Below are 19795 nucleotides of genomic sequence, written 5' to 3'. Positions count from 1 at the left end.
GAAATTAAGATGTGGGTTAAGGGAGCTACTATAGTAGAAATAGAAATACAGCTGTCGCAGCACAAATTGTCTAATCAGTCAACATTGATTTTGCGCCAAACTTCTTAAGATGCTGTATTCGAGGCATCCGTAAACAACAGTCGCTACTGAAAGTAACATAGAAATGAAGCTCTCCACAGCCTCAATCCCCACAAATCCTCATCTCAATCTATGTGCTGACACAAGAGGGTAAAATACTCACGTTTACAAATACTCACATAGTCGGATGTTGCTCACAATAAAATAGCCAATGTAAAAAGGCACCATGAAAACCAGGATCAGAAGGATTACACACAGGTTCATTTTCCAGTGAAAATAACGGGAACTGAAATAAATATTAAAGAATATCACTAGAAGGGGAAGAAGGCAGCAACTTTCATTCTCTTTAGTCTTAAAGATTTCTTACTCGGAACTCAATACTGAATATATCCCATCCAATTAGTCAAGTAGGCTGTTACTGTCTGCTTCTTTATAGAGGTTAAAGAATATATTATAGAGTCCTGAAAGTATATATGAACATCCTAACTTTCTAAAAATTTTACTTATTTAAATAAGAATGGAAATGCTCTAGTTATATTCATAGGCAGTGTATAATAACATATCAACATATACTATTACTCGTAGAATATGACTATTGTTTCATTTATCACCGGGAGTCTCATAATTAAAAGAAAATAAATGTCAATAGTAATCGCTATAAATAGTAACGTGCTATAAAGACTTAAATATTTCTTTTGCATCTTCAATATAAACATTTGATCTGCATGACTACTTTTATTAATGCTTATGAACTATATTTTGTGAATTGATTAAAATATCTTTAGGACTTTTATTTTTGATGCTATGGCTTTTATTCCCATGACTTATGCATTCCATAACTAGAAGCCGGTATCTCCCACTCCCCTTCACCAATTTTGTCCAACCCCTGACTGTGGACTTTTTTTTTAAATAACTATTTTGAGATAGAATCCACCCACTTAAGGTGTACAATTCAATGGTTTTTGCACATTCATAAAGTTGTACAACCATCATAATACATTTTAGGACATTTTTCATCACTCCATAGTGAAACTGTTCCCATTCTCTCTCCTTTTCTCCTCACTGCCCCAGTCCTGGGAAACCCCCAATCTACTTTCTGTCTCTATGGATTTGCCTATACATGTCATCTTATGTCTGGCTTCTTCCATTTAGCATAATGTTTTCAAGGTACTTCATTCTTATTTATAGCTAAATAATATTCATTCAATTGTATAGATATGCCACATTTTGTTTATCCATTCGTTAGTTGCTGGACATTTGGATTGTTTCACTTTTAAGCTATTATAAACAGTGATGCTATGAACACTTGGGTATGAACTTTTGTGTGGACATGTTTCATTTCTCTTTAGGTATGTACCCAGGAGTGGAATTGCTCGGTCATATGATAACTATTTAATTTTTTGAGGACTGCTGCTATTTTCAAGTGGCTGCACCAGTTTACATTCTCCCCAGTAGTATAGGAAGGTACCAAATTCTGCACTGTCTTGCTCACACTTGTTACTGTCTTTGATTATAGCCATCTTCATGGGTGTCAAGTGGTAACTTATCATGATTTTGACTGCCATTTCCCTGCAAACGACTGATGATGCTGAGCATCTTTTCATGTTTATTGGCATACATGTATCTTATTTGGAGGAATGCCTAGTTAGATACTTTACCCATTTTTCAATGTGTTGTCTTTTTATTGTTGAACTAGTAAGAGTTCTTCATATATACTAGATAGATGTCTCTTATCAGGTAAGTAATTTATAAAAATGTTTTCCCATTCTTGGGGAATCTGTTCACTTTCTTGATCGTGTCTTTTGTATTTGCTAATTTTAAACTTACACTTGGGCCTTGTTTCAAAAAGTTAAGTGGTTAAGTGGCTTATGAAGATATATAAAATATAGGATAATAAAATAAACTGTAAGAAAGTAGGAAAAGAAAGGAAAAACAAGGGAAAAGATAGGTATAAAAGAAGGCCAGGGCTGATGCGTATTATGAAAATGCACACCACAGAGCTCTAGAAACATGGTATCAATGGATCAAAAATTTAGCTTGAAGTTTCTAATGGTTGATGTGAAATAGAAAATTTGATCAGTTAAGTAAATGACAGTGTTATAGGAAACCAACTGCTTCAAGGAAGTATAATTATTACTGATTTACTATTACTGAAGTATACCAAGACCATAATGAAATTACTCTAAAGATTTCCTAAAGAAGAAATGTGAAGGCAGTTAACAAGGTCTTCAACAACATCCTTTAAAGAGAAACCTCAAAATGAGTTTCAGAGGGTGGTTTTTTACTGTTTCCCCCCAATACAGGTGAAAGCCATTATAAAACAAAGAGCTATTCATTAAAAGCTGTGCTACAAAAAGCCAATAAATACCATTTAGTCTAGATCTATTGACAACTTTTTATTTCCCTGGATTAACCCACTTTAGAGCATCTAGAGAAACAAATAAGCTACACATTTTCTAGGCAACTGTACTTAGTATTTCAGCAAAATTTCTAAAAGATATTGGGAGGTGGTGGGTTTGAAATGAAAGTGTGACCCATATTGCCAATTAAAAACGAACACGTATTTTAACTTTTTTTTTTTTAAGCTGAAGGTAAATGACATTCTCTTGAGAAAATTAAGGATCCTAACAAGATTATATATCTAAGTAGGAGGCCACAGCATTTATGCTCAGAGGTGTCAAACTGCTCAGAGGTGTCCTCTTTGTTAGGACCAAGATTCTTTTTTGAGAACTATTCTGAATGAAGTCAGTGCACCAAAATAACACATGATCAAGGTCCATATTTCTGTTACATAGTAGGGCCAAGGGTTAGTATAAAAGAAATAGGTGTAACTGAATGTGTCTCAGTCTATACAAACCCAACCCCCCAAAAAGCACCCAAAGAACAACCAGATTTTAGTAATGCAACTTCCTATATTCTTTAAGGTTAACTATTTAAGAAATAAATATCAGAGTAACTGAGTGATGTGTCTTACTCTATGGATTAATTATAAAGGAGTTAAAAGGCGGGGACTTCTACCAAAAACAATTTTGGTTGTAGAATATTTGAGGCATACTCTTTTCTTTTCATACTTAGAGGATGGCAAACTATGGCTTGCCAGACACCTGCATTCATTCATTCATTCATTTATTTAGACACTTGCTTTTATAAGTGACATTTTATTGGAACACAGCCACACCCATTTGTTTATACATCTCCTTTGGCTGGCTTTCACTCTACAAAAGCACAGCTGAGTAATTGTGATGGAAACCATATAATCTACAAAGCCTAAAATGTTTATTATCTGGCCCTTTACAGAATGACTTGCTGACCTTTGGGTAGAGAGCAGTGGAAGTTCCTGGTTGTGATTAATAATTTGTGATTAGTAAGTAAAAGAACACTTGTCTACGCTTGACAGTCATAGGATCTATATCCTGCTCATCCAAAAAAGGTTTGGATTATTAAAGAACTAGTTAAAGTAAGCGTCAGGATACATTCTTGTTTTATCATACTACAAATTCTTGATTTATCAAGAGACATTAATTATCAACTCTGATTCTCAAAGGAATCTGAGAACACCATCTCTCTATAAGTCTCAAGTATCAGGAGTCTGGAACAAGTTATACAGCTCAGTTCAGCACTGATTCCTGATTACAGAGTCAAATGCCACTTTATTAAAAGATTTTTCCAGACAGAGATAAAAAATTACAAAAGTCAACATAGAATAGCTGATGTACTCTACACACAAACAATGGTCTAAAAGAACTCAAGCTTGTAGTTAACAAGCAAAAAATATTTTGGACAGGCTGTCTAATAAACAGGCCTGTTATTTGGAGGGGAATAGGAGTTGCTTTTAAAAAATGCTTTAAAGAAGACTAAGTTCAATCAGACTCAACCACACCTGTGAAATCAACAAAGGTAACTTAGTGAAAGCTGGAGTTCAGACTTCAGAGAAGCCCATTCATAACTAACTCTGAGCAATTCTCATCTTTTCAGGTAGAGATTTTTTTCATTAGCACAACAATATGAAGGGCCATTAGCAGGATTCAAAGAGCAGCCTGAGAAGAATAAAAATTCTGGGTGAAGCCTGGGACCTAGGTTCTCACAGCTTCATTCTCAATAAGGCCTCTCAATTAGCTCTCATTAGAGCTAAAGGTCATATTTTTTTTTTCTTTTCTCTTATTTCACAATTGGTGTCAAACCAATTACTAGATGATTGGGATCCATACTTGCTATGATTTTTACAGTGACTGAGACTAAACTAACTACACGGTGGATTTTTTCAGCTATGGAATTCAGGTAAGTCTTCCATCTCATCACACAGTTCTCTCCATGAGAAGGGCTGATTAGTACTCACTCACCTGCTGTTCAATACTTTTAAGATTTCAAAGATGATGAGCTCAAACATGGTACAAGAGAATGCAAAAGTCACAGAGAAGATCACCTGTACCACATACTGACGAACCTATTAAAAGTCAAATAGAGAATACAAGTCATTTCCTTGCATGAAATACTGAATTAATAATCTGGTCACAAGTCGGAAAACTTAATGAAAAAATTCTCAAGTCATTGGAAACAGGGCTATAATAGCAACTTGCTTGGAGCTAAAGAAATAGATGGAAGTAGGTAGTATTTCTAAATCATGGGTACTATTACCATCATCCTCTTGTGGATGGAGAATTTAAAGCACAGCCTGAAGTGACAGGGCGAGAAGCAGCACTTAGAATTCCTGATGTGCACTGACTTAAAAAAGATCACACACACACACACTTGGATCACTTCAGATCACTTCACTGAAGATCACTTCAGACCTTGGACCAGTTCTGGAACCTGCCCTGGGAGGCCTTGAAGTATTGAGCACAGCAGACTCTCTAGAATCCTGGGCTCTTTCAGACCACAAACCAAACTCCTTGGAAAGGTTTAATGGTGAACATCCTAGAAACGATCTAAAAGTAGTACACAACCATTGAGCTTATCACTAAATAAAGATTAATTAGGAGATGTCTGGGCTGGTATTTCTATGAACTTCTGGCGTAAGAACCAGATCAGCCTTAAGATTTTGGTATTAATTTAGGATGACTTAGGTTATTAACACTGAAGGTCAGATACCTAAATGAATGGGAACATTTATAAGACCCTGTAAATTAAATTCTCTTCAAAAAAATAACTGTCTGCTGTTGTTCTTTATACTGATATTACTAAGGCATGTCAGTTTTGCTCCTGAGTTACACAGAGCCTGCCTTTATTTTTTATTTATTTATTTTTTTAAGTCAACTAATCATAGTCTCCAATTTAAGAATTATATAGTACTCATTTGGCTAAAACTTCCTACCTTGGAAGGGAACATGACCTTTCTTGGACAGGTCATTTTATTTTTATTTATAAAGATTTATTCCCATTTTATTTTTATTTATAAAGATTTATTTCAGAGAGAGAGAGCACACTTGCACAAGAGGAAAGAGGGAGAAACAAAATCTCAAGCCGTCTCCATGCTAAGTACAGAGCCCAACAGGGGGCTTGATTTCCTGACCCTAAGATCACAACCTGAGCCAACACCAAGAGTCGGATGCTTAAAGGACTAAGCCACCATTCTTGCCCATTTTAAAACAATCTAGATTCATACAGTAGCAGTATAATCAAAATGAACTCTTCTTACCTCGTAGTCCTTAAACAGTTGGCGCATGAAGAAGAGCCACCCAAATCCAAAGAAAAGTATCTGGAGGAGAAGGAGATCAAATGTCAATATACATAATCTTTTGAGAAATGCCCAACACAGATTATTTTGAGATAAAAGTTCTGTGAACCAGACAATTAACTTGTTTCCAAGATTAAAGACAAGATCCACTTATATAAGATCTATTTATTAAAACCCACAACACTTATATAAGATCTATTTATTAAAACCCACAACCCACAAGAAGGTGTTAAAATGCTCGTCAATTTTTGAAATTATCCATGTTTTTAGAACATTGTTTATGTTAGGCAAAAATAAAAGTAGAATTTATTTTTTTTCCAGCAATTTACGATTATCATTTTAGTTAGAGAACCTAGCAAGCAAAAAAGGAGCCAGTGAAACTTGCCTCTTATATCCCTGTTTGCAAGTATTTAGAAAAACAAAACTTTATGGGAAAGGAGTTAAAATTTAAAAAAAAAAAAAAAAAGGAAAGAGGAAAGTGGTAGAAAAACTGACTTTTTTAATGTATTTTCTTTCATGGAGCTTTCTTAGCTTCTCCACAATATGGTTTCCCTAACAATGTAAAGCCAAGAGATTGCAGGATCCCACTTCGTCAGTTTTGGTTCAAGCTGGCATCAGATGGTAGGCACATGACAGCACTGTTCAGTGTTCTAAAAGCTGTTTTTTTTTTTTTTTTTTTAAATTGGTGAGCAGAACCTTCTCTGTATACACACACACACACACACACACACTCTGACACAGCTCCTTTTTTTCTCTTTTGTTTTAAACAGTTTTGTCTTATTTTTAAAGTCATCTCTACACCCTTTGTAAGGCTCGAACTCACCATCTGGAGATCAAGAGTCAGATGCTCTATCAACTTTGCCAACCAGGTGCCCCATAACTCCTCTTTTCTTCTGTTAGGAACGTTAAGAATAAAATTCTTTAATGCCTCCCACGAACTTTAGGAGGAAGCATAAACTCTTGAGCATGGTTTAGAAGACTCTTCCAGCTTCTTGTGTCCCTCATTTCACCAAATTCATATTTTCAGCCATGGAACTGCCTATGGTTCTTTAGACACAATACTCTTTCTTTCCTATAAAGACTTCTATGCACATTGTCCTTTGACAGGAACTTCTCTCCAGTCCCTACAAGTCTTAACTTAATTATTACTACCTCTGGAAGGCCGCCTTTGACCTCTCAAAGATGTAATTGCTCTTTTTATATAATCCTATTCGATCTTGTATTTCCAAAGCATTTGCCACACAGTTTTGTAATGTCTAATTTAAACACACTTTCTTAGATGTTAGCTCTGCGAGGACAAGGGTGTTTGAATACTAATCTGTATTCTCAGCACCCTGCACAATGCCTAGCACATGGTAGGCTTTCCATTAATGTTCACTGAATAGGTAAATGGTCCAAGGTGAAAGATGGTTTGTTCTTAAGGAAGAGTCAACCTCAGTTTTTTGGTGATAATTTATATGTGCTGTGCTAAGTGCTGGGGATAAAAAGATGAGTAAGATAGTCACCGCCCTCAAGGAACTTGAAGTGTAGTGGTGGAGACACTAAATAATTATAATGTCACAAGGGGCATACAATGGTATAAATATATACATAATGTAAAATATGGGAAAAGGGAGATCAAACAGGTATGTAGAGAGATAGGATGCATTTAGGATGCATTAGGAATACCTTAGTTGAAGGAGGTTTTAATTGCACATGAAGCTTGTATCATGTGCAAATTTGGGGATTATATGTATTTTTCTAGAGAGAGGCTCTAAGGTATTTATCACACATTCGAAGGTTTCCACCACCCCTAAAATAGTAAAGAACTACTCTCTTCATGGATGAAAGAGCAGTAGTAGGTAAAAGACAGGGATGGAGGTAGAAAGAGCTGGCTTTCTTTGCAGGTAGGAAAGAACATGAGTATAAGCACAGAACTAAGAAACTGCATGATATCTATGTGGGAGTATACTGGGAATATACAGGGGTATATAAAACACATGGTTTGGTGCTGCTGGAAGCTAAAATTTCAAGAAGGAAGTGGTTGAAAATGAGGCTTAGAGAGGAGGAGCAGGAGACCAACTCAGAGGCCTGAAGACCACTCTAAGGAGCTTGCAGTCTGTAGGTGATGAGTCATATTTTAGTAGGAAAAAGACACAGCCAGGTTTGTTCTATATGGACTATGGTGGCCATGTAGAAGATGCATTTGAAAGAAACAACACTGCAGAAAGATACCATACAGGTGGTTACCGTGGCTGTCCAGATGATAGATGCTAAAGGACTGAACTAAGACACTGGTGGCTGGAGAGGAGACAATAGGTTAAATCAGCAGGGAGGAGTCAAGCTTGACTAGTCTGGAATACATGATGAAGAGTGAGGCCACCCAATTTATACAAAGAATATTGGATAAAGAAAAGGTCTGGGAACTAGGCTGGGAGATTAAGAGAGGATTTCAATTTAAGATGTGCTAAGTGCCTAAGGGCCATCCAGGTCAACATAAAAGAGATTATGAAGGCAGAACTCAGATACACCTTAGAGTTGAAACCACTGAAGTATGTGAGATCACCCAGGAATAGTATGTACAGTGAGAAAAGCAATATGGCAAGAAAACAGTGGAGGGTAGGAATGGGAAGAACAGAGCAGGAAGGAGACAGAGAAGGAGTGGACAGAAAATAGACCCAGGAGAGGGTGGTATCCCAAAACCAACGTAATAGTCTGAATGAGTGTTAACTGAAGCAGAGGGGCAATAAAACCAGAAATGAAAATTATTCAAAGGATTTGGTAACTCGGAAGTCAATGCTAACCTATGGAAACCAGTGAATACTGAAATGGAAAAAGGAAACAGATTGCAGGTAGGCTGAGGGTAAAAAGGGTAAGGCAACGGAGACAATAAACACAAATAAACCTAGGGAGAGCCAAGACAGAAATACCAACAGCACTTTTCACAAAACAAGAACAATACTAAAATCTGTACGGAATTACAAAAGACCCTGAATAGCCAAAGCAATCTTGAGAAAGCAGAACAAAGCTAGAGTTATCACACTCCCAGTTTTCAAGATACACTACAGAGCTGTAGTAATCTAAACAGTATGGTACTGATACAAAAATAGACACATAGAACAATGGAACAGAATAGATATCCCGGAAATAAACTCTAGTTTACATGACCAATTAATCTATGACACAGGAGGCAAGGATATACAGTGGGGAAAAGCCAGTCTCTTCAATAAGGGGTACTGGGAAAACTGGATAGCTATATGCAAAAGAATGAAACTGGATCACTTTCTTACACCCTACCAAAAATAAACGCAAATGGATTAAAGACTTAAATTGGAGACCTGAGACTATAAAACCCCTAGAAGAAAATACAGGCAGTAATCTCTTTGACATTGGCCTTAGCAACATTTATCTAGATAGGTCTCTCCAGGCAAGGGAAACAAAAGCAAAAGTAAACAATTGGGGGGCACCTAGGTGGTTCAGTTGGTTGAGTATCTGAATCTTGGTTTCCACTTAGGTCATGATCTCAGGGTCATAGGATCAAGCCCTGTGTTGGGCTCTGTGCTCAGCATGGAGTCAGCCTGAGATTCTTTCTCTTTCCCTTTGCCCCTCTCCTTACTCTCACTTCTTCGCTCTCTAAAAATATATAAATAAAATCTTAAAAACAAAACAAAACAAAACAAAAACTGCTGGGACCATATCAAAAAAAGCTTTTGCCCAGCAAAGGAAAAAGACAACCTACTTAATGGGAGCAGATATTTGCAAATGATATATCCAATAGCTAATATCCAAAATATACAAAGAATTTATTCAACTCAACAACCAAAAGACAAAAATTCCAATTGAAAATGGGCAGAAGACCTGAAAACATTTTTCCAAAGAAGACAAACAGATGGCCAAAAGACACATGAAAAGATGCTCAGCATCACAAATCACCAGGGAAATGCAAATTAAAGTCACAATGAGATATCACCTTATACCTATAAGAATGGCTACTATTAAAAAGACAAGAAATAACAAGTGATGGCAAAGATGTGGAGGAAAAGGAATCCTTGCGCAATGCTGGTGGGAATGCAAACTGGTATAGCTACTGTGGAAAACAGTATCGAGGTTCCTCAAAAAATTAAAAACAAACACACTAATTGGCAAAGATATATGCACCCTTGTGTTTACTGCAGCATATTTGCAAAAGCCAAGGTATAGAAGTAACCTAAGGATCCATATGAGGATGAGAAAGATACGGTGTTTGTGTATATATGTACACACACACACACACACACACACACACACACACAGAGGAATATTATACAGCCATAAAAATGGATGAGATCTTGACATTTGAAGAACATAGATGGACCTGGGGGTATTATGCTAAGTGAAATTAAGTCATGAGAAAGACAAATAACACATGTTTTTATTTATATGTGTAATCTAAAAAACAAAACAAACAAACACAAAGCAGAAACAGACCCATAAATGCAGAGAACTTATGGTTGCCAGAGAGGAGGGAGTGGGGGGATGGGCAGAATGGGTGAAGGGGAGTGGGAGATACAGGCTTCCAGTTATGGAATGAACATCACAGGGATAAAGATACAACCTAGAGAATATAGCATTGTATGGTGACAGATGGTAGCTACACTCGTGGGGAGCACAGGGTAACTCAGAAGACTGGTGGATGACCAAGTACTATTTGGTACACCTCAAACTAATGTAACTTTGTGTATCAACTATACTTTAATTAAAAAACAAAACAAAAAATTGTTTAAAAAGTATGAAAAAGAGGAAACACTAGATAGTAGCCTAGAGAAGGAGGTGGGGAAAAGAAAAAGTTTATAGGCCTTAGGGAAGAAAGTAGTAGAGTAAGGGGCAGGTGAACACATGTGAGAAGGAATCTACACTACATATTTTGGATGTATTCAAATATTTCATATTTCACAATAAAGTCTTTTTAATTTTGTTATTAATTTTTCACATTTCATTACGTCCTTTTAAATCAGTGTCCCATTTTATTTTTGGTGAGTTTATATTTTACATAAAATTGCCTTAAGACCAGTTAGTTATGTGGCAAAAATACTCGAGGCAAAGGTGTTTACAAGGAAAGCTAATCGACAGTGTTAATAATTTACTATGATTAGCAGCAACTAACATTTATTGACCATTTACTATATTCCAGGAACTCTAAGTACTTAGCACTGTAATCTCATTAAATCCTAAAAACCTGAAGTATGTGTGATTATCCTCACTTCAGAGAAAGCTGAGGTTTAGAGAAGTTAATTCATTTATAGTAATTGTCAAAATCAGGATCAAATCTGAAGTTTGTATGGCTGATTTCAAAGCTTGTGCTTTTAAGCACTTTATAATAAGCTGCGCTAAGATCAAAGGCACAGGTGAAGAGGATGACCTTAAGAAGGGGTAAGGGGCACTTTATTTTCTGACATGGGAGGAAGGCAGCTGGGATGGTTGTAGACATACATAATAGCTTAGATTAAGACCTAGGACGTAGAAGGAAATTATATCTTTTGTCCTCACTTTTACTGATACAGGAGGCAAGGTTACTTGCTAAGAGTTTTAAGAAATGAGGAAAGGGGGGCTTTGAGGACAGTGATAGAGATTTCAGAGAAATTAGGAGGGGAATGGCACAAACAGCTGACCATTTCAAGAAAAATAAATAAAGTCTGAAATATTTATTTAGTTAATTTTATTTCTTTAAGTAGGCTCCATGCCTAGCATGGGGCTCAAACTCATGACCCTGAGATCAAGAGATGCATGCTCTACAGACTGAGCCAGCCAGGTGTCCCACAGACTTCATTTAAACTAAACCTTTCAGTTCATATAAAACAGGAAAAATGAGGAAGAGGGGTTTCTAACATAACTACATCTCTATTTACTTAATATTTACTAGGCTTCCATGTATCAGCAGCTGATTTAGATGCTGGGGAATACTGCAGAGAATAATAAAGAATAACCTGGATCTCATGAAGTTTACAAATAGCAGACACAAATAATAGTGATAGAGGCTAAGAAGAAAATAAAACAGGAAAATGGGATTGAAGGTGGCTAGAATGGGTGCTACTGTGATGGGGGTAGGGAGTCAAGACAAGCCTCTCTAAAGTGATATTTTTACTGATACCAAAACAATGATGAAGGAGCTACATAAAAATTAAGGTCAGAGAACAGTCCACACAAATGATTCTTTGGGTCTTAGTTCCTCACTTGTAAAGAGCATTAAATATTTAATATTGCATGTGAATTCATGTGTGAAAGTTAAAGTATTGTATAATGTAAAACAATATGAAGGCCACTTTCTTGCTTTAACTTATCATGCCTGTGTTAAAAATCTTAAGATGCTACAATATAATGGCAATTTCCTCACCCACGTTCTTTTTTAAAAATTGAGTTAAAAAAAAAAAAAGCTACTGAAATATTGTCATTTTTCCTAAGTCAGTAGTAGGGCTGAAACCTGAATTGTCACGAAGGGCAATTAGGCTTAGAAAAATTAGAAAAGCTTAAGAAAGTTAGAAAAATAAGAGAATTACATGTCCAGATTTTTGTGTTAATAAATTTGAATATTATGCAGCCAATAAAAACAATTATGAAAACGATATAAAGGATGGTAAATTTTAAAAGTTATCTTATTAGAGTGTTCCTTGTTTCATATTTTCTAAAATGTTGTATTTGAAGTTTTTCAAGAGCCATGGACAGTGCTCTGTTTCAAAGACAGAAGCATTAGGATGAAGGACTATGGAAACTGGATCAAAGATTTAGTTTAATTTAAACCCTCAAAACTGTTTCTGTCATTTGCCACTTGAAATATAGTCTAAACTATTGGGGAAATGAGGAAGTAAAAATCAATAATTAGATAGTCTGAGCTTCTACAAATATTAATAGTTGGCCAGCCAATACTTGTGTTTAGTACTTGTACTTAAAGGCAGGGGGATAAGACTTGGACAAAACAGGACCTCAAAAAATAAATACATAAATATCAGAGTTACGATAAATGCTATGAAGAAAACAGAGTAGCTGAATGAATGAAAGCTGATAAAAGCAAGAGGCTTCCACTCTATCGTCCAGCAATGGCACTACTAGGTATTTACCTAAAGGATACAAACATAGTAATCGGAAGGGCACATGCACCCATGCATAGCAGCAATGTCTGCAATAGCCAAACTATGGAAAGAGCCCATATATCCATCAACAGATGAATGGGTAAAAGATGAATGGGTAAAGAATATATATAATACATATATATGTGGGAGCTGCTATAGTCCGTACCTTTACATACATATAAAGGAATATTACTCAGCCACCAAAAAAAATGAAATCTTGCTATTTACAATGACCTGGATGGAACTAGAGGGTATTATGATAAGCAAAATAAGTCATTCAGAGAAAGACAATTATCATATGATTTCACTCATATGTGGAATTTGAGAAAGACAACAGAGGATCATAGGGGAAGGGCAGGAAAAACTAAAGTAAGATGAAATTAGAGAGGGAAACAAACCATAAGAGACTCTTAACTATACGAAATAAACAAGGTTGCTGGAGGGAAGGTAGCTGAGTAATCAGCATTAAGGAGGGCACCTTCGATAAGCAGTTGGGTGTTATATGCTACTGATGAATCACTGAACTCTGAAACTAATACCTATATGTTAATTAATTGAATTTAAATTTTAAAAAAGCAAGACATGGGGCGCCTGGGTGGCTCAGTGGGTTAAAGCCTCTGCCTTCAGCTCAGGTCATGATCTCAGGGTCCTGGAATCGAGCCCCGGGCTCTCTGCTCGGCAGGGAGCCTGCTTCCCTTCCTCTCTCTCTGCCTGCCTCTCTGCCTACTTGTGATCTCTCTCTATCAAATAAATAAATAAAATATTAAAAAAAAGCAAGACACTTCCTAGACATAACTTGTACAGAAAAAGGAATTAGTGTTTATTTAGGTTTGTACCCTCAGAGTTTTTATAAAATGGTCGATAAAAGCCTGCGGACTGTGCTAATTAATGAAGGTGACCAATGGGTAAAAAAGGGAGGGTTAAGAAAAAGATCCGAAGCAGAAAGAGTATTAAAGAATGAGGTATTGGTGCACAAATCAAACCTTAAGTACTTTTAAGGTCTCTGAGCTGACCACGGCAAATCCCTGCAAATGGGGATTCAGGATTTGACAACTAACCAGCAAGGTCCCCACGTGTCCCCAGGAGCCAGCTCCCATTGGCCTGCTCCGTACTCCGCGCGCGGAACCACACTCTTCCCCGATCCATGGGTGAGAGGCGCAGGCCAGAAGCTTTGGGGGCTTTGGGGACCGCTCTTTTCTCCCGGCCCCCGCGCTGAGCGCTGAGGCCGTGTGATTCTCTCCAAAAGTGGACGAGAGAGAGGGGAGATACAGGGTGGGTGGGGGAGCGGACAGCCGCAGGGCGCCTTCCCAATATGAGGGCTAAGGAAATCGGACTCAGCAAATCCCACACTCTCCCCCAGCTCTGGGAACCGAAGAGGCAGGTCCAGACGCAGGACGAGGACAGCGAGATTCTGGGCCAGCCAGCACCACTGAAACTCCGAGAAGACAATTCACGGAAGAGTGGCTGAGGGGTTCCCGGGGTGGGAGGCAATAGCTCACCTGGGAGGTAATCATGATGCTGGAGTCAATCAGGAAACTCATGGTGTAGGGAAGGCTCGTGCCTGCACTTTCCACTCCCTGTGACCGCAGCAAGCTCGGGCTACGAGCCCTTTCACAAAGGCGGCCTTCGCCCGAGGGACACCGCGGGGACCGCGGCTAGCCAGCCCGACGCCATCAAGCTGCGCCCCAGTCAGCCAATCCGCGCCTCTCTCCAGTGCTTCCCGCCCTGGGCTAAGAGTGGGCGGGGCGGACGCGAGGCTCTTCGGAGGCGAGGCCCCGGGGGCGGGGTCAAGGACCGGAAGTTCTGGGGGTGTGGCTCAATTATGGATGTCCTGGCTAAAAGGGGCGGGATACAATTAGGTGGTTTGAAAATCCCAAAGCTGATGTAATCCAAGGTAGCATTTTATTTATGAGGCCAAAGATGGTGGGGCCTGAGCTAATATCTTATTTTAAGTGGTAATTCCATTTTGTAGTGGTCATGGTTAATAAGATGAAGTTAATGTTTGTAATGAGCTAGATAGACCATAACTGAGGCATTGTGTTTTAAATGTTGTTACTTACACTTGGCTACCCAAACAACTATTTAATTACAGGTAAGGAAGAGTGGAGAGGCAGATGATATTTTTAGCAAATATAAATAAACTAGTAAATTTCTGAGGTGATAACAAAAAAAAAAGCACACCATCTCTAACAGGAGTGATAATCTCAGCGAACTTGGTAACAATCAGCCCACACCTGGAGTACTGCACTTTTTGTACCACACTTTCAGAGGCACAGAGATGTATTGGAGCATGCTCAGAGGTGAGCCACCAGATGAGGACAGATGGAAGAAACTGAAGTAAGGAGACTCAGGAACATGATAGCTATCTTCGTGTGAAAGAATGGGTAGAATTGATGCGGCCCCTGGAAATATATGTTAGACAAAGGACTGGAAGTTAAACGAAGCTAGATTTAACTCAAAACAAGGAATAATTCTTTAAGGGTCTGAAGATGAATTATTTTAGGAAATAGTCCCCCTCCCTTGGAGTTGCTCAAATATGGACTTCATCCATTTGATACTCATTTCATGAAGGCTTAATGCATTGCTGTGAGGCTTATCCTTTTGCCCTCAGGCTCTAGGTAATCCTGTAGTGCCTGTAGTCTCATAGCACTAGAGGTGGCTTCGTACGAGGGCAATGACCCAGTGTGGGAGCTGCTATAGTCCGTACCTGGAAGCACAGCCTTGAGTGCACCTGGCATTGAGGACCTGAGTGTTTACTGCAGTCTGAGTAACTGATTTATTACACACTGATTTATTACACGCAATTTATTGGAATTGAACTCTGCCGTACTAAGCAGTCCAAACTACCTTTCAGATGTCCAATCCTTTATCCAGAAGGCTAGGAAGCCGTGGAGGTAGCCCTACTATGGGAGAGTCAAGTCAAAGAACTTTGTGTCCTTGGCTACATCTATCAGGGAGGCAGGTAGATGACCAAACGGATGCTACTTGATGAATTAGAATTTCATCTAATTCATCTGAGATTCAAGGCTGTGTGATAATGCAGAATTCTGGGAGAGCATATCAAGGCTAAGAGTTCACCTTGGTGGCTTACTGGGATGCATGGTGGGGATCAGGGTCTCCGTGAACTTGGCAGAGCAGAGAAAGGCATGCCATCCCACTGGCCCCAGCCCTGTGCAAAGCTCTGAATGGCACCAGTCAGGATTTTCCCTACTGTAACACCTGTATCCAGGTCAAGGACAGGTCTTGGTGACCCAAAGAACTACTACCCTTTGCTTTTGATTGCAGAATGTGACTAGAAACCTTCACACTAGATTTATGTCCAATTGACTCACCTCTCAAAGTACTGGGAGGGATGGCTGAAACTGAGAGCTAGGAGTTCTTGCTTTTTTTGTCCTCACCTTCGCTTCTTTCCCATTAGAGCTATTACCAATCCCCATGACCAACAATGGCCTTTGACAGGAAAGGAGATCTTTCCTCTCAATCCCTCCAGGCCAAGTGCACAAATCCTTCCCTTAAATCTCTGAATCCCAGCTGAGCCTAAGGTACAGCATTTAACAATAGAACTTTGCCAGTCATATGTCACAAGACTATGGTAGTTATTATATCACATAGAATAATATTTATGATGGTAGCTAATAGCTAATGATAATAGCTAATACGTACCAAGTGCTTACTATGTGCCTATTCTTAGATCTTGACATGTATTAACTCATTAACTCCCTAACTTAGTCCCTGACTTGCCTCTATATGGCAGACATGGTTGTTTTGTTTCTTTTGGAAGCATATTGAGCACATTGGCACTTGTTGGAATGAGTTGAAATGAGAATGAGGCTCAGGGAGAGAAAGGAGTTCCTTCTTCTTTCTATTTCTTTTCTCATCCTAGAATCTTTCTTTTTTCAGGATTTGACATTGAAATATCCATTTTCTTCACAGTAAGCCTCGCCACCTATGGGGAGTATAGGATCCTATCCTATGTTCATAACTGGACTAGAAGGTGAAAACATAACTATTTATTAGCAGTACACAAACATTATCAGGGGCTGTTTTCCTGTATTTCTAAATTTGTAGGATTATGTCTGTCTACTTGCAAATCAAGATTTGTCTAGATTTTTTCCCCTGGGACATAATCAGTTCCTTCCAATTTATGATTTCAGGTCTTTTATCAGACTTTCTAAGGAAGCTTTGTCCCATTAGATCTTTGATGTTTATGGTTCTCTTGTCCTGACTGTCTTTCAGGAGGACCCATATTTATGTTTGATTTCTATGGCCTTCACTCCATGTCTATTACCTCCTCTGTGATAATTTTCATGCCTTTGTTCCTCCTCTTGGCATTCTGGAGACTTCCTGATGTCGTGATTCTTTAAAGTACTGATTTTGCTTTATGTATTGATAATTTTTCTCCTTATTCTTCAACTCTACTGAGTCTACTGAGACTTTGCTTACTAACTCTGCCAGCTTCTTTTCCAACTCAGTTTACTATCTTATTATCTTCTGTTTCATTTCTTGCTTTACAGAGTTCATTTTTTCTTTTAAAAATTTTGAGCTCACAAAACAGATTTTAAGCTTACTTATTTAAGCTTAAGTAAATATCTTTTGAAATTATGCTATTCTTTTATTTCTGGTGTCCACTGTTTGTTTTCTCCAGGTTGTTAACTGTCTCTTTGTTATTATTTTCCTTGTCTCTTACTCATCTATAAAGATGAGCATCTCTTGGGCGCCTGGGTGGCTCAGTGGGTTAAGCCGCTGCCTTCGGCTCAGGTCATGATCTCGGGGTCCTGGGATCGAGTCCCGCATCAGGCTCTCTGCTCAGCAGGGAGCCTGCTTCCCTCTCTCTCTGTCTACTTGTGATCTCTCTCTGTCAAATAAATAAATAAATAATCTTAAAAAAAAAAAAAAAAAAGATGAGCATCTCATCTGTCTCAGTATATGTGTGGAACCCAACTAGACACAGTAGTTAGCTCAACAGGACTTTTAAAAAGTCAGGAAGGGTCTTTGGCTACTGGATAGGTGAATAGCTAAAAAATATTTAAAGGGAAGACAATTCATATGCAACTCTAGAATAATACAGAGTTTTCCTAGAATTATGGTTTCAGTCTGATACAATCATGAAAAAAGAAGTTGGAGAAAGTTGAAGTTCTGATCTGAGATACATTAGAGATGTCCATATTTGTCATAATGCCATAAGAATACCCCTTGTTGCTGTGTCTGCCTTAAAGATGTGATTGAGGATTTTGGGGTCACATTATATTCTGTGGATTTAGCTCACTTGCATTTATTTGATCTCATCCATTTTCTGTTGGTTTTATTAATCTAATTAAATTCTGGAGATTCCTTGGTCTTTCTTCCATCAATAGGTCCAGCCAGTGTAGAGACGATAACTGTAACAAATGAAAAAGGTAGAAAAATAGACCTGGAAAACCTGGATGAATTAGAAAAGCTGAACATTTTTCAGGAAAGCTGAGTGTTAGAGAAAGAGTAGCTGCAGGGAGGGGAAGCCCCTCGAAACTCTGTTCCCCGCCTAAGGAGTCATGACCAGACATCATCCATGGCTGAGGGCTTTCCTCATGGTTGCAACTGCCCAGGGACCTGGAATTAGCATTATAGATACCATCTGTTCAAATCCTGCCCACTTCCAAGAGCATTTGGAGCAGATTAAAACACATATCCTATATACAATGAAATCATTAAAACAAAGAAAAAGGAACCATACTTGATGGCTTTACCTCAAATCCTCCTCCTCTCTAGTTCGTTCTTTCCACAGGAGTTGGAACAGTCTGCAGGAAAGTGGATAATAAAATATGATGGAAGGAATGGTATGTGATTTCTAAGTTTTGGTCATAAAAGACCTGGAAGCTTTTGCTTGATCTCTTGGATCACTTGTTCTAGGGGAAAGCAGCCACCAGCTCATGAGACCCTCAAGCAGACCCAAAAGCAACCAACCTGCCCACGCTAACTTACTAATCATGTAACCGTGTGAGTGAGTTGGTCCTACCACCCCAGCTTCAGGCCCTGTCAGTATCTGTCTGCAACCTCATGAGAGGCCCCAAGCTTCTCCAGAATTCCTGATCCACAGAAACTGTGAGAGATGATAAATGCTCCTTGTTGTTTTAAGCCACTAAGTTCTGGAGTGATTTGTTATTCAGCAACAGTGAGCTAATACATCAATCATTACAGGTGTCATTTTTACTAAATATTTGCATGGCATAGCCTTGTAGCCTTTGATTTTTTTTTTAAGATTTTATTTATTTATTTGACAGAGCGAGATCACAAGTAGGCAGAGAGGCAGGCAGAGAGAGAGGAAGGGAAGCAGGCTCCCTGCCGAGCAGAGAGCCCGATGCGGGACTCGATCCCAGGACCCTGAGATCATGACCTGAGCCGAAGGCAGAGGCTTTAACCCCCTGAGCCACCCAGGCGCCCCTAGCCTTTGATTTTTATTTCTTCATCATTCACTGTTCAATTGGTAATCCAAAGCAACAGATTTTAGGTTTTTGTTATAACCACATGTAATCTCAATTTCTATCAATAGATAATGTATTGCTCGATCCTGTAATGGATACATCTTGAGATCTCAGAGGACTAACACAATAGAGTTTATTTTTTATTTAATTAGAAATTCAAATGCCCAATTAGAAATTGATAGGGATGGGAAGACCCTCTGATCTACAATCATTCAAAGACTGACTGCCATCTTCAACATATGGCTTCCAAGTTTGGTCTAGGGGATGACATCCTGCAATTCATATACCGTGCCCCCCACCACATTCCTTTATTTATGACAAAGCAAAGCCTCTTTGCTTCCAAACCTGGAACCCCTGGGACCTTTAGGGAATCTCTTCCTCAAAAATATTCCTATGTAGTGTCAGCCTACAGTACATCCCTTTAGTGATGGGGAGTGCTTGGCCCATTTTCTCCTTCCTGCCTTGGGAGATGTCTCAGTACTCATTCAATGCATTCGCCAAAC

General features: G+C 38.5%; 1 protein-coding gene across 2 annotated transcripts in view; it reads right to left on the bottom strand.

Annotated features, from left to right (window-relative positions):
* Positions 1-14550, bottom strand: part of LOC122900414 (Golgi pH regulator) — a 62311-nt gene extending 47761 nt beyond the window's left edge. For both annotated transcript variants that reach the window (XM_044239072.1, XM_044239073.1), the window contains exons 1-4: positions 14334-14550; positions 5714-5773; positions 4419-4522; positions 258-364 (exon numbers count right to left, since the gene is read on the bottom strand). In XM_044239072.1, coding sequence (XP_044095007.1) covers positions 258-364; positions 4419-4522; positions 5714-5773; positions 14334-14375 — 313 coding nt within the window. In that variant the 5' untranslated portion in view covers positions 14376-14550. The remainder of the gene's footprint in view (positions 1-257; positions 365-4418; positions 4523-5713; positions 5774-14333) is intronic.
* Positions 14551-19795: the final 5245 nt, after the last annotated feature.

Source organism: Neovison vison, chromosome 2, assembly GCF_020171115.1.
Source record: "Neovison vison isolate M4711 chromosome 2, ASM_NN_V1, whole genome shotgun sequence".
Taxonomy (NCBI): domain Eukaryota; kingdom Metazoa; phylum Chordata; class Mammalia; order Carnivora; family Mustelidae; genus Neogale; species Neogale vison.
This window is presented reverse-complemented; position numbering and strand designations above follow the sequence as displayed.